General features: G+C 45.3%; 1 protein-coding gene across 1 annotated transcript in view; it reads right to left on the minus strand.

The window, feature by feature from the left end:
- LOC107116648 (digestive cysteine proteinase 2-like) overlaps window positions 1-16,116 on the minus strand; it is a 43,491-nt gene that overhangs the window by 14,970 nt on the left and 12,405 nt on the right. The window contains exons 2-5 of the mRNA XM_015418606.1: window positions 12,652-12,717; window positions 7,688-7,780; window positions 5,151-5,323; window positions 4,088-4,331 (exon numbers count right to left, since the gene is read on the minus strand). Coding sequence (XP_015274092.1) covers window positions 4,088-4,331; window positions 5,151-5,323; window positions 7,688-7,780; window positions 12,652-12,717 — 576 coding nt within the window. The remainder of the gene's footprint in view (window positions 1-4,087; window positions 4,332-5,150; window positions 5,324-7,687; window positions 7,781-12,651; window positions 12,718-16,116) is intronic.

Raw genomic sequence — 16,116 nt, forward strand, 5'->3', positions numbered from 1 at the left:
TTTCTCTTTCTCCCACTATATACCCCCCCATTTTTCTTTTAAGCGAAACTCCTCCCCTTTTTAGGGGAGTTAATAAAATCTTTATAAAAAAAAAAAAACAGTGTGAGGTGGTAGCTAAAAAGGCAAATGCGATTTTGGGCTGTATCAACAGAAGTATAGTGTCCAGATCACGCAAAGTGATGGTATCGCTTTACTCTGCTTTGGTTAGACCTCACCTAGAGTACTGTGTTCAGTTCTGGGCACCACAATTTAAGAAGGATATACACATCACCCTGCCAACAAAAATACGCATGGTCCAAGCAATGGTATTCCCAGTAGTCATGTATGGCTGCGAGAGTTGGACTATAAGGAAGGCCGAGCGCCGAAGAATAGATTCTTTTGAACTATGGTGCTGGAGAAGACTCTTGAGAGTCCCTTGGACTGCAAGAAGATCAAATCAGTCAATCCTAAAAGAAGTCAACCCTGACTGTTCCCTGGAAGGCCAGATAATGAAAATGAAGCTCAAATACTTTGGCCACCAAATGAGAAGGGAGCACTCACTGGAGAAGACCCTGATGCTGGGAAAGATTGAAGGTCAAAGAAGACGGGGACGGCAAAGGATGAGATGGTTGGACAGTGTAATCGATGCAACTAACATGAAACTGAGCAAACTTCAGAGGACAGCGGAAGACAGGAGGGCCTGGCGGGAACTAGTCCATGGGGTCGCGAAGAGTCGGACTCGACTGTGCGACTGAACAACAACAACAACACGTTCCTCTGGACATGTCCAGAGTAGGGATGTGCATTCGGTTCGTCTGAACCTAATGCACCCCCGAAAATGGCCCATTCAGCCCCCTTTTGGGCTGCTGCAGGCAGATTCAGATTCTCTGATCTGAATCGGCTTGCCGCCGAATTTCGGTGGCAATCCAGCCCCATTATATCCTATGGGCCATTGAAGTCAATGGCGAAAACATAGCGTATATTCTGGGGGCTGGAGGGGAGGGGGTTTGAGGGAGAGGCTCCAAACACACAGGGTAGCTTCTGGAGCCTCTCCCCGAGATACCAACCAAGTTTGAAGAACATTGGATCAGGGGGGTCCAATTCTACGGGCCCCCTATCCCCTCCATTGTTCTCTATGGTGGGAAAATTCTGTTCAGCTGAGACCTCTCCCCTCCCCAAACCCTGGCTTCCATAGACTCTACCAGAAAATCTCCAGGAATCTCCCTACCTGGAGCTGGCAATCCTAGTTAAGACTGGCCTCAATGAGTTCCTCACAAAGGCCTGCAAAGGGTTTCCCTTCTTTTGTCTGAACCAAGCTTGGTTGCCTACCATGGCGAAACAGGCTCCAGTTTACAACTCAGCTGTTTGCCTCCCTCCCTTGTCCCGTGGGCATATCTCACTCCTTAAGTTTGCTGTCACCACTCACAGAATCGTCACTGCCTTTTTAGAGGGACAGTGAGACCACTCTGGCTGAATCTCCCTATTTGGAGATGGAATCCCCAGTCTTTGGGGGATCCCTTGAAAGTTGGCAACCCAAGGCAACCCAATTCCCTGGGCTACCCCCTCCCTTTGGTATTGTGCAGAGCGGGGGAGACTATGTGGTCAAAGCACAACACAGATTATTAGCCCAAACAAAAGAATTTATTTAACTATTTACACAGTTATGGAGCACACACACACTGTAGGAGTAAGCACACACTATGAACCAACAGGGCATAAATCAATAGTGGTTAAACACAATCCTGAGCACACACACACTGTAGGAGTAAGCACACACTATGAACCAACAGGTCATAAATCAACAGTGGTTAAACGCAATCCTCTTCCCCTACACACAATAGTCTCTACCTCTGGAGGTTGTGGGCTCATGATAGGATCATTCCTTGGACCGGCCTCTGGCTGTACTTCAGCCTCTCTCTCTTGCCCAAGAGAGCAGGGAAACTTCCATTCATTCCCCAGTCCAGCCGACTGTGGTGTAGCTGAATTTCTGCTGCCTCCCAGGGACAAAGACTGCCTCCTCTCTAGATAGGCTGCAGTCTATATTGATCCCAGCCTGCCCGTTGGGACAGTCCCTGTTTTCCCGCACATTTTGGCCTTGGGGCAGCTGGAAACTGTAGGCCAGCAGATGAGGAAGCCCCATTCAACCCAGTGGATGATACCCCTGCAGGCCCCTCTCTGGAACTACAGCTCAATTAAACCTTATGGGGGAACATTTTAAACAAACAACCACAGACGGCAGCCATCTTATAAACAGAGGTAACTGCCATTTCGTTACAGCTACCAACAGCCACTGAGGGGAAAGTTAGTCCCACACAGGAGGCAAGCAGGAAAAGCGTCTTCGTCAAGCGAGAAAGCCGTTTGCCAGTAATTCTGACAGGGCACAGTGGCTGAAGGGGGAGTGGGCAGGGAAGAGGAGCAGACCCAGCACCCGGCCAATGGCACACGAGTACTCTGGAGTGGTAGCTGACGGGCCAATGGCTGAGGGAGTGCATGAAACGTTGCCACTCAAAAATAGAATTATATATAAGGAGAGACATATAATCTATTCAAATAGTAGCTCGGCAAGTCAGCTGAAGTTTTTAATCAGTTAAGTGCCTTGGATTAAAATCAGGCACCAGGCTTCTTCTTCTCTTTTAAAGAAGCCACTGATGCAAATGCCTACAGACCCATGGGGTGGCAGGCACATTTGAAGACACATTCCTCCTCCTCTGTCACAAAGGAGGGAATGTGCCTGTTTGGAGATGATGTCTGCTGTAGAGACAAGTGCACATCATTTGAAAACAAAGCAAAAACAATCCCTCCCTTCTGAATAGTTTTTTTTTCAAATATAAGTTTATGTAATCAAGGAATTCACACAACTAAACACAGTTTAAGGAAGAAGGGCTCTTGCTTCCCCATTATGAGCCCATGCAGCCAATAGGTTGGTAAAGCAACATCTTTTGCTTGTGCCCTGCCCCCCCCCCCACTAATGAGGGATCAGCCACCACCCCCGGCTTTCAGTGGCTGCCCTGCTGTACGAAATGGCCTCCCTGATTTTCAGCCCCATAATCAGGAATTATTCCATGGGGGGGGGGCTGGTGGTGCTGAGGATGTGAATGAAATTAAATTTGAATGAAATTAAATTGAACTTTAAATTCAATTAAAGGATCAGGGGAGGGGAAGGGAGTGAGGGGGAGGGAGAGGAGTAGTAGCTCCTTACCAGTGTTCCCTCTAAGCTGAGTTAATGTGAGCTAGCTCACAGTTTTTTAGCCTCCGGCTCACACATTCTTGTCTTAGCTCAGGAAGGAGGGCTCCAGAGCAAACTAATTTATGCAGTAGCCAAATCGCCCGCTCACAACTTTAATGCCAGTAGCTCACAAAGTAGAATTTTTGCTCACAAGACTCCACAGCTTAGAGGGAGCACTGTCCTTACCCTGTCCGGCTTCGGGGCAGCGTGGCATGACTTCAGCTCTTCCTCTCCTCCACTGCGCCTGTGTTGCTAGCATCACATGACCCATCATGTGGCCCAGGTCACTTGGCGACACTAGCAACAAGATCCTTTGACATCCCCCGACATAGGCACAGTGGAAGGGGGGAAGAGCTTAAGCTGCACCGCCGCACCGGTCCAAAGCAATTCTCTAACCCTCTTTCCTTCTGCTCACCCCTCACTGGGTCTTCCTGCTGCTTCCTCCTTCCCCTGGGGTAAGGGGTGAATGGATGGAAGGATGGTTACAGAAACTACTTTTAGGCCAGCATGGAACGGCTTAAGGAAAACATGTAACTGAAAAGCTAGGGGAAGATTGGGTGGGAGAATGCAGATTCGAACGGAGGCACTGCAAATTCAATAGGGGGCACTGGTCCCGGCAATCCCCCACTGGCTACGGACCTGCCTGAAAAGCTGAGGAGGGCCCCCATCTTGACAGCATTTTGAAGGGGCTGCCAAAAAAGGGGGCTTTTTAATGTCTGTTTATCTCTTATGTTGAAATGGATTTGAAGTATTTTAACTTTGTTACTTGCTTTGAGTTCACATTGTTGGGAGAAAGATCATTGCGGGGCATGATCAAAACAGCACCACTTAACCACTGTTAGTTTTTTGGAGCAGGTCAAAGTATAATAATTGTTTCCTTACCGTTAGGTTTCAGGACAAAAATGGAAGCAGGGAAACTATTGGAGTAGTCGGTGTAATCGATTTCATACTTGTCATAGTGGGATCCCAGCAACGTGTTGAAGCCCTTCATCTCATAATGCACAGGTGACACACCACAACTGGAGTTGGTGACCCACATGGTGTAAATGTTCTTCTTCTTGCCCCAGTACGATACATTTTGCCACACGGTGCAGTATATGCCCTTGAAGTACTCTTCTCTTATTGGCTAGGGAGAGAGAACACAAGAAGTGGACAATCAGTCTACCTAAGAGTAAAGTAGCTGGCCCTCCATGACAATCACAGAAATCAGCAAAAATCAGGCCACTCCTCACAGACAGGGGAGGGGAAGTGTCTCTATAGAATGGGGGAGGGGGAATAGCATGATAAGAACTAAATATGTTGTAACAGGCAGGGCTATTTTTGGGCAGGAACGCACAGGAACGGAGTTCCAGCTGGCTCCTGAGTTGGCCACGCCCAGCAGGAGCTCATTAGCATAACAGGCCACACCCAACAGCAGAAACTCATTAGGATTGGCTACATTAGGGGTGTGTGGCCTAACATGCAAAGGAGTTCCTGCTACAAAAAACCCCCCTGGGTTTTGACAACAAACAAGGTAAACAGAATAAGAAGCAAAAGGTGGGTGTGGCTGGATGACCACACTTCTGGTAACATGGGGTATGGCCTAATATGCTAATGAGCTGTACTATCAGGGGTGTGACCTAATATGCTAATGAGTTTCTGCTGTTGGGTATGGCTTATTATGCTAATACGTTCCTGCTGAGCTTTTTCTACAAAAAAAGCCCTGGTAACAGGCAGGTTGAGATGTGGAACACTGCAATGTCTTTCCAGTAAAGTTCTGCCAAAGCTGGTTTAGGAAAGACAGGGGAGTTGTGAGGTGAACAGATGTACCATGACACTTGTGTGCAATAAAGCTGCTACATTTTGAAATCCAAAACCGAGACATTTGCTCAGAAGCCACCTAACTTCAGCTTGGACCATTTGGTCTGTTTCTTTGTTCTGCAGCAGCCAAGCAACAGCGGCTTACCTTGTAGCCCTGCAGGTTGGGAAAGACAGTTTGTGGCTTCACGCGGCCTTCTTTGGTACCATTCAGTTGAAAGCACTTCTTCGTGTTCACCTCCTTCTCAGTGGTTTCCGGTGTCAACTTGAACATGGTGCCATATGGCTCTGTACAGCCAAACTGCAAAGTCACAACTTGGCCTGCAGAATGGCAAGGGAAGAATGTGAGGCAGTGGCCCATTAGCACACTGCTGCTCCGGAACACTTTGCCCTGGCCATCCCAAAGCCATCCACTACAGGACAGGACAGCAGGTAGAGATCTAGAAGAGCAAAGAGGAAAGCCAGGACAGGCACATAAATGTTCTGGGCAGCAGCCTACCTTAAGAGCCTTCCTCTAGCTTATGAAGCTCTTCCATTAGCGAAAGGCTCCTTGGGCTAGAGCAGTGATGGCGAACCTTTTAGAGACCGAGTGCCCAAACTGCGACCCAAAACCCACTTATTTATCGCATAGTGCCAACACAGCAATTTAACCTGAATACTGAGGTTTTACTTTAGAAAAAACAACTCATATGTTATAACTGTTGATGTATGTTGAAAACTTTGTTGGTGATTAACTGGCTAGTTTGTAATTTTGGATTCTCAGGACTTTTGTATACTGTTTTGCAGTTATTGTACATGTTATAAGTTATACTTGATCTTAATAAACATTTTTTAAAAAAGATGATCCAAACAAAGTAAGGAAAGCAATCCCAAATGCTTTCATTTACTTAAAATTATTTGGCAGAAAATTTGACACTTTAATGATAGTCTGGGCCTGGCTGGGGCGATGGCACGCGTGCCCACAGAAAGGGCTCTGAGTGCCACCTCTGGCACCCGTGCCATAGGTTCGCCACCACTGGGCTAGAGGAAGGCATCAAACTAGGGTTGCCACACTCTGGGAACAGCCTTAGTTTCCTCAGAATTGCACCTGATGCATGGATGGGAGAACATCAGGACATTTTCTACAGATACATGTTGTTATTGTCTATTCATTGTGATTTGTGAACCTTACAGCAATTTCTTATTATTATTGTTGTACCACTTTGAATTGCTGGTCCCCCTTGTATATATTTTGTATATGGAACAGTAGGGTACAGGCAACTGTGTGCTCTGTGGTATTCCGTAGATTCTAGGGCCCCTTTCAGACAGCCTTTTTAATCCATTTTGGTAGCCGGTTGCAAATGGATTTTTTGGTGTCATTTCAGACACAACCATTTTAGCAACTGGCTACTAACGTATTTTATTTACCTTTTCATACAAACCTGTTTGGTCTGATTAGCAAAGTGTGGTTGAGGTAAACTACTTTCTTCCATTTTCACCTGTTCTTTGCACTTCTGAATCACTGCAGTGGGCTGTTTAAAAGGTCTGTAGTGCTTCCAGTAGCGCCATGCTTCTCCCTCACCCTTTTTCACTGTGCAATCTCTCTCAAACTTTTTTTGAGATACATTGAGATTGCAGCTGTGGTTACATGGATACAGGAGGTAAAAAGTAGATCACTGGGCAGCTGGTGCCCTGGGCATCAGTGATTGCTGTTACAGAAGTTGCTAACCAAAGGTATCTGTAGAAAATGTCCTGATGTTCTCCCATCCATGCAGCCCATGAATGCCCAGACGCAATTGGCTGTTTAGTGACTTGTTGCCAAGAGAATCTCACCCGCTGCCAAATGACCTACTTCTCTCCTCCTGTATCCATGTGACAACAGCTGCAATCTCAAGGTATCTCAATGGTGCCAAGGCATCTCACTGGTGCCGCTGTAGCACTGAAGTGCTATATTGGTCTAGCGCTATAGCGCTCAACTTAGAACTTTTTAAAAAAAAGTTCAAGGAAGATCGTGTGGCAAAAAAGGGCAGGGAAAATAGTGCAGCGCTGTTTGAAATGGGCAGATCGCGTCAGAGATGGATCATTAATGGAATGAAATTTGCTGTAATTAGAAAACTGTTCCTATATTGCTTTACTTGGAACCGGGCCAACAACAGATAACATCCAGTTTAGAACGCTAATGTGAAAGGAGGTGAAATTCCACCTGAGTTCCCCCTTCCACAGGCAGAATCCCCAAATCACCAGGAATTTTCCAGGTCAGAGTTGGCAATCCTAAATCTACTTATGATTTATGAAAGCAAGTCATTCCTTGTTAAAAGCATCAGCTTTCTAATTACATTAAGGCTCCAAACGCATATACTTACCCCCTCTGATTGCAGGCTCAAAAAGGGGGGCCAAAACCAGATGTGATACTTGATGACTGCATTTTCCACTTAAAAAGGGACAGTAACTGGGATGAGGTTTCAGTGCTTTAGTTGGGCTCTTCTAGCAGCAGAGTTATGCAAGCAGGAAAGATGTACATAAAGCATGCATCTTACAGAATCCCGCTTCACATGGATTATGGGAAAGCTGAAGGGATTTGTCCCAAGTACACACAGCCTTGTCAAGAGGGCCCCAGCATTCTCCTTCTATGCAAGCACATGGTTATGCTTGGTTGTCTGCACTGCAGCCTTGCCTATGCCTTTGCTGGCACATTGGGTTTCTTACCTTCATAATACTCAATGCGACTCTTGTTTCCAGTAAGGTTGTACCAGGCCTCAAAGGGTTCCTCAATTTCAGCATAAGGCAAGGTGATGATTCCTGTAGGACACAATAGAGGGTATTAAGTTGGTGGCATAAAGGGTTTGACATGGAAGAAACCAGGGGTCATTTCGTAGAAAAAGAGCTAGGGGAACTCATTAGCATAACTCATTAGCATATGCCACACACCCTGACATCAGGGGCCCGGTGGTGGACCTGCAAGGCCAGCGGGAGTGCGAGGAAGCCCCGCCAAGGCCCTCCCTGGCCCCAGGCAGGCAGAGGTGGGGAGAGGCGGGGAGGAAGCAGCTTACCCTCCCTCTTCTCCTGCATCCTCCTGGCTGAATGAGGGCTGGAAGCGGGGCGGCCGGAAGCAGGGGGCGGGGCTTCGTCATGTGCCCCGCCCCCTGCACCTCACCCAGGGGAACTGCGTTCCCCCGCGTTCCCCCCCCGAAATGACCTCTAGAAGAAACCATTTGAGGTTATAATGCAAAACCACTCCAGGCTTCTTGTCCCTGCTTTTCTTTTAAAGCGCCATCTTTCTGACTGACATTAGCATTCAAGGTGACTAATTTTTAGTGCGCACAGCAATGCAAAAGTTATACTAATAAGAGCTACAGCCTGCCTCGGTGGGAAGGGTGGGGTAAAAATCAAATAAATAAATAATAAATACTAAAATAATGCAAGCAGCAAAATGAAAGAGGCATTTTTTTAAAAATGGCATAATCCTGCTTGGTACGTAAGCAATATCATTTCTTCATGGTAAGGCACCCTAGGGACTCAGAGATACCTCCTCTCTCTAGGTGCTGTCCTTAATCTGATTTGTTCTACGGCACACTGTGATCCAGCAACATAGCATCAGATCTGGGTTCAACATTGCACTACTAGAGACAGGCCACTGCTCTCTAGAACTATCTCTTGGCTCCCTTTTGCAAAATAGGACTATTGACTTACGTGCACAGGGCTGAGCAAAACAACAATTTGGCAAATACAGGCACAGCAATATCATCCTGTGAATTTCCATGCTAGGTCAGACCAATGCTCTGCAATATTTTTTCTTTCTTTCAACAACCAGTCAGAAGAAGGCCATAATGGGAAGTTCTGAAAGAAGGCTGCCATTCATTCTTTGTGAATTCCTAGCTACTGACTCTAGCATGGTGCAATGGTTAGAGTGCTGGACTAAGATCTGGGCATCTCCGGTTCAAATCCACACTCTGCCATAGAAACTCACTGAGTGATCTTGGGGCAGTCATTCTCTCTCAGCCTAAACTACCACACAGGGTTGTTTTTGAGAAGACAAAATGGAGGGGAGAATGACATAAATTACTTTAGGTCCCATGGGGAGAAAACAGAGAGATAAATATCCCAATAAACCTTTTACTGTCACAACTAGTAATGAACATACCTTCCATATATTTGATTCGATGTCCAAGTGATACACACTAATGGTCCACCACACCATCCCATGGTAATGAATCCCACATATCAATAAATGTTGAAGTAGCATTTTGGAATTCACCATAATACTCTGCCTGTATGCAGTGCTTTCAGAGTGTTCAGGCATTTCGCAAGTTGTAGTCCCAAAAATAACCCTATGAGGAAGGCCAGTTGTTTATTCCAGTATTGGAGGGCATGGGGCATGGTCTGACTGAGAACCTGGGGCCACTGGTTGAGTTCATAGCAGAAATGAGATTCCAGAGTGCCATGGGAAACTTAAAGAGACATTGCAAAAGTCCAAAATGCTGATGGAAAACTACAATTTAAAGAACCATCAGCAGTTGCACACATACTCCTGTCTCCCTGGGTAAAATGCTGACTGTAAAGGAATTTCTTCCAAAAGTTAAATTGGTTCCTCCCTCTGCTGGAGGAACAGAGTTTCCACCAAGAACGTTGCAAGAGTAGTTCAGCATAATGCAAAGGGCTAAAATATGAATTCTAGAACCAAGTACTTAGGTTGCAGCCGGTTAGATGGAATAATACTGGTTCCACAGGTACAGGCAGAATTAAAATTTGCTGCCATTCAGTTTTGTTAGGGGGGGAAACTTACAGAAACCCTTTGGTGAAGGTCAATCCCAGCACAGAAGCTACACACAAAAAAAGTGTTCAGCACTTACGCTAGTAATACAGAGGGCCAATCTATTATCTACTTGGATATCTCTGCCTGGGCATATAAGATGGGCAGGGCTATTTTTGGGCAGGAACGCACAGGAACGGAGTTCTGGTTGGCTTTAGAGTTGGCCACGCCCACTACATCCAAAACCTCTGTGTGCGTGGCTACAGAGGGAAGGCCTGGAGAGCGACCCCCCCAGCGACTCCAAGGTGGGCGGGCCAGGGGGGGCTGGATCGGAGAGGCATTTAAATGCCTCCCCATGCCTTCCCCGGCCTGTCCGAGGGCCAGCTTGCCCGGGCCGTGGGGCACCCATGCAAGCCAAGGGAAGGCAGTTTAAACTGCCTTCCCTTTCCTTTAAGGGGGGGCTTGCCTGAGCAAGCCAAGGGAAGGCTTGTGTCCTAATATGCTAATGTGCTGTGCTGTCAGGGGTGTGGCCTAATATGCTAATGAGTTCCTGCTGGGCTTTTTCTACAAAAAAAGCCCTGGTTACCTCTGTGTCAGAAGTCAGTTACAAATAAACCATGCGCTGGTAAGAGAGTAAGTGGCCTGTAAGAGCAAGATAGATCCCCTTTCCCTCAATTTACTTCCACCAGCATTCTCTTTCCACACCCTTGTTTTCTTCGGTTGAACTCAAAACAGCAATTAAAACCCCAAGCAGAAGCGCCTACTTGAGTTTTCAGCCAAAGGGGAAATTCTGACATGTTTCAGAACACTTAAATCTCATTGTGCGCTTTCTCTCTTGTTTGAAGGATAAATCAGAGGGAAGCTGAGACATCATGCCCAAGTTCTGTGGAACTGGCATGTCTGCAGGCAACAGCTGAGCCAACTGGTTGGGCAATTTGGACACCCTGATTGAACTCTTAAGGACTTGACACTGTGTTTTCCTAGATCAAGGCTAGATGGTACATTACTTTTAAAAGCATGGTGTTACAGTCCCACTCCAAAAGTAGTCACCACCCTCCCAAAATTGAATTTAAAAATAGCATTGGAAGCACCAATAATGGAATTAAAAGATCTCATTTAATTTTGGTCACAGTGACCTTTGAACCTGTCATTCTCTCAACCAAACTACCTCACAGGGACATTTTAAGGATACAGCGGAGAAAGAAGGGGGGAATCATGTGCAGTGCCCTGAGCTCCTGGGGGAAAGGACAAGCAGAGCATTCAAATAGTCACCTTGCTATCTTTCATCATCAGAGGACCTGCCCTTTCAGGAACAGGTTAAGAACGAAAAATCCCTTTGCATCCCTGTTTTTGTGGAACATTTTATGTAACTGGCTCACACTAAACAAGGAGAGACTCAGCTGATTCATCCACCCAAGACACTCCCATGAATGCAGGCTGGAGAAAGAAAAGCAATCAGATTCCACAGATCTCTCCACCCTGGTTTTCTAGCTAAGGGGAAAGAGATTTGATTTGCATTTCCTTTGAACAAGTTTGCACCCATAACACCATGTGACCTTCAAGGTGACCTACAGGAAGGCGTTGGTGTAAAACGTTTACTCTCAAGTCACAACAAGAGGTGTCCATTAATGAGAAAGCACCAGGCCTAGCACCCTTCCTCCCACTAGAACACCACCATACTCCAGTGGCAATTACGTCTCCACTGAAGCCTGGTGACTGGAATTTCCTAACTGCTCCTACCCCTGATTAGGATAGCAGCACTGTGAACTACAAATAACCAGCCTATGTGCAGCCCAGCATCCTCCCCTCCCCCTATCTTGACCCTATACCTCTTACAAACAGAGGAATATGAGAGATTCATGGACCCTTCGGAACGTGTGAGGAATGTCAGCAAAAAAGGGTGTCTGTAGTAGCCTGCTTACTGTTTAACTGTTTTGCAGTGGGCTGTTAATTCACATGTTCAGGTTAACTCAGATGGATGTGTTTTCATTTATGAGATCCAGTGGGGCATCAAATGAAACTAGAGTGCAGCAGCACCTTTAAAGACTAACACATTTTTCAGGGTATAAGCTTTCTTAAGTCAAAGTTCACTTTATCAAATGCTAAGTTTGGTGCACTGGGTCAGAATAGGATCTGGGAGACGCAGGTTTGAATCCCCACCCTGCCAATCAAAGCTTTCTGGGTGACCTTAGCCACTCACACATTCTTTGACTAACCTACGTCCAATGTTCCCTCTAAGCTGTGGAGTCTTGTGAGCAAAACTTCTACGTTGTGAGCTACTGGCATTAAAGTTGTGAGCGGGCGATTCGGCTACTGCATACACTGCATACATTAGTTTGCTCTGGAGCCACCCCTTCCTGAGCTAAGACAAAAATGTGTGAGCTGGAGGCTAAAAAACTGTGAGCTAGCTCACACTAACTCAGCTTAGAGGGAACACTGCCTACATCACAGGGCTGTTGCAAGGATAAAGATGTACACAGCTTTGGATCCCCATCAGGGACAAAGGCAGGGTATAAATTAAGTGAAATAAACAAACTTTGGTATCCCTGAAGCTGCTCAGAAACTTAAGAGACAGCGTGTGTGACTCATCTGTAAATAAGAAAGGAAGAAGTTGGGCAGGTGTTTTGGTAGTCTATTAACTTTTTAAAAGTAACATGACATCAATTCCAGTTGTTCAAACGGATTCAGATGATTGCAAGGAAGGGCCAAGTCACACATTATAGAGTCCACGTGTCTCACCAGAACTTCCATTGTCCTTCTGATTTAAAGACCCACTAGTCTGGACAAAGACCATTTTTTACCAGATGGAGGCCATGAAGTACCATTAGAAGACAGTGTTGCCTATGACTGTCAAAGCCATCTATACCTAGTAGCTTGACTGAAGTCAACAGGGACATCAAGTCTCCAAAAAGAAGCTTACCTTTGACATGGTAGATTTTTCCAAAATCAGGGATTTTATTTGAACTTGAAACATTGCACACCTTTCCTGAAATAAGAGGGGAAAATGTAATGTTAATACATTAATATGTCAAAAGCAGACCACAGGCTAAGAGGGAGTTTAAATAGATTTTATTTACAGACAAATGCATCAGTGATTTAATTTGTAAATAACCACATAATGGGAAATTCCATCAGCCAACACCAGTTCCATACAAGGAACCCTCAAATAGGGTAATGATTTGTAGGTAATACAAAACTAGTCAGAATTGGAAATACAGAGGACACTTTTTTTTTTAAAGAGGACCTTGACAAACAGAAGAACTAAATCAAGCCATGGAAAGAACACACACCACTTTGGAGTCACTCTTCAGACAGGCCCTCAATCAAGGCTACCTGGCAGAACATGTCAAATATGAACAGCTAAAAACCCTAGTGGTTTCATGACTACAAACTTTTGAATCTTTCTATATAATAATTCTGTTTTGGTCATGGACTCTCCTGAACATTCCACACGCTCCCAAATCAGTTGGATTCCTGATCTGTCACTCAGAAACTGTCCCTATCCACTGGCTGCGTTGCCAACCTCCAATATTCTAAACAGTTTGCTGTCCCTCTCCCCCCAATACCCAGTCAGAAAACAGGTCATTTGCATATGCAGCCTGATTGGCCTTTGCCTCTAACATTCTAAACAGTTTGCTGTTGCTGTTGGGAGACACTGAATGTGTCCTGAGGTAAAATACATATCCCAATTTTCCCTTAAACGGTCACTGGAGTTGCCAAAATGCCTATCCCAATCTTCCTGTAAATGGTCACTGGAGTTGCCAATCACCCTGTGTGGCCTGGAGAACTCCCAGAAATCACCGTGTTCCCCAGCCATAGCACATAATTCTCCCTACAGAAAAATCCCCAGCTGTTACAATGGCTGCTTTGGGCAATGGACTCTATGGCATTATACCCTGCTGAAGTCCCTTCGCACCCCAAACCCCTCAAATCTACAGGTCTGGCCCTCCTCTTAGTATTGCCAGCCTCCAGGCAGCACCTGGAGATCCCCAAGATCAGCTCTCCTGGAGAGAATGGCTGCTTTGGGCAATGGACTCTATGGAATTATACCCTGCTGAGGTCCCGCCACACCCCAAACCCTTCCCAGGCTCTACCCCCAAATCTACAGGTCTGGCCCTCCCCTTAGTATTGCCAGCCTCCAGGCAGAACCTGGAGATCTCCAAGATCAGTTCTCCTGGAGAGAATCGCCGCTTTGTGCAATGGACTCTATGGAATTATACCCTGCTGAGGTCCCTCCACACCCCAAACCCTTCCCAGGCTCTACCCCTCAAATGTACAGGTATTTCCCAACCTAGAGTTGGCAACCCTGTAAATGGCTGTGGAACTGCTTTCCAGACCCTTGGAACCCAGAAGACATGGCATAGGAGGAGGTGCTTTTCTACCTTAGCTGCCCCTGCATAATCCCAAATCAACATAAATCAGGGGTAGAGGGAACCGTGCCTGTTACCATGAGGCTGTCCTCCCACACTACCCACTTGGGGCAGCAAAATGACTGGCGTCAGCCCTGCCTTATAGCTAAGCAGAAATAAATAAATATGGCTTGCCTCCTTCTATTTTCCCCTTCCTTCTGCTGCCCTACCAGCCACAGTTGGGGCACTCACCTGGGGCTTCCTTCTAGAGCTCGTTGTATTTCTTCCCACAACGGGCCTTATTCTAGTGATGTAATAAAACAAGGATTAGCTAGTTTTTTTTTTTGTAACCATATGGGCTCAACTTGCCAGAATTAAATACACAGATGCCTTTGATTTTAAACTGAATTTAAAACGGCTTTAAGTCTCTCCAGACTGCACCCTGTGAAGGAAGCATCCAGGTAAGGCTGGTTAACTTCTCACTGCTTTATCCCACTTGTTTCTACAAGACAATATCTCTTTCTTTTGTTAGCTATGATAACAAAATGAAACCTCCACCTCTAGAGGCAAAGAGCTATGGGGCAAACAGGGTAGGCTGTTGCAGGGTAGATTGCTGCCTTGATGCCCTGCTGGTATGCTTCTGGTTGGCCACTGCTGGTATGCCCCCAGTTGGCAACTGGCCCCTGGGGTGTGATCCAGCAAAGCTCTCCTTAGCCCCTTCCTTAGTCCTATTGATCTCTGTATGGAGATTAACTGTAATTCTGGGAGAAATCCAGGCCCTACCTGGAGGTTAATGCAGAAACTAAGGGTCATAGTGTAAGATGTGGGAAAATATATGACACTGTGTATAATAGATATATGCTTAAGGTTTTAAATTTTGGTTGAAAATACACTTCAGATCGTCACCAAATTCTTTAATCTCACATTTCAAAAACGACGCTTATAGCGCATCCTGGCTGGCATATATTGAGAAGAAGATTAGTCAAATTGGCTTTTCCTTGGAGTATTTCTACTCACTGGATGAAGTCTCTATTTTCCAGATTATTAAATGGAGACTGCTTGACTTGGAACATCAAGTCTTACGTCCTACACAATTTAGCATATTTTCTCAGACTCGGTTGAATCTCCCAATTCAATATGGCTTCACAACTTAGTCCAGCCTTCGCATCGTAGAGCCTTTACACTAGCCCAACTAAATGTATTCCCTTCAAAAGAGCTTTCAGGTCGTTTAAGAAAATTCCCTTTCATGAAAGGTTATGTTCTTGTCCTTTAAAATCCGTGGACTCAATATATCATATTATTTTTGACTGTCAGTTTCACTCAGTTTTACGCAAAGAATTGTTGTCATCTTTATTTCCTCCTAATTATAATTCTAATAGGGAAAAAGTTATTCAAAATCTACTAAAGGATGCTAATCCTAATATTACAGCTATAGTGGCCAAGTTTCTTGCCGAAGTAGTCAAAGATAGATCTATTCTAGTAAAGGATTGATTCATATTGCTTATAATGTCTTATATATCCGTGTCGTGTTATTGTACATCTATGTATCTTACTGCTATGCCATTTGACTTTGCTTAAGGTAGATCTATTTTGTGTTTATTTTCATTTTTAATTTTTTTTCTATACTATTATATAAATATTGGTGTCAAGTATTATCAAACATAGGTTTCCCCAGGACAATACATCAAAGTGCAGGTTTACACCATGTTCAAACAGCACCTTGTCAGCTTCACAATCACTAGTCCAAATATTGGTGTCAAGTATTATCAAACAAAGGTTTCACCAGAACAATACATCAAAGTGCAGGTTTCCACGATGTTCAAACATTCAAACAGCACCTTGTCACTTTCACAATCACTAGTCCCACGGAACTGTAGTCATTTACCCGTATTGAATACAATCTTTTTCAAGGACAGTGATTTACATACAGGACATAAGGTGCAATAGATTCTCATTGTGAGTATAAAACTCTTAAAATAGCAGCATATTTTCTAGAGCCCCATTGGAACCCTTGCAGCAAACATAATAACTTATTT

Source organism: Gekko japonicus, unplaced genomic scaffold, assembly GCF_001447785.1.
Source record: "Gekko japonicus isolate JY-2015 unplaced genomic scaffold, Gekko_japonicus_V1.1 scaffold456, whole genome shotgun sequence".
Lineage (NCBI taxonomy): Eukaryota > Metazoa > Chordata > Lepidosauria > Squamata > Gekkonidae > Gekko > Gekko japonicus.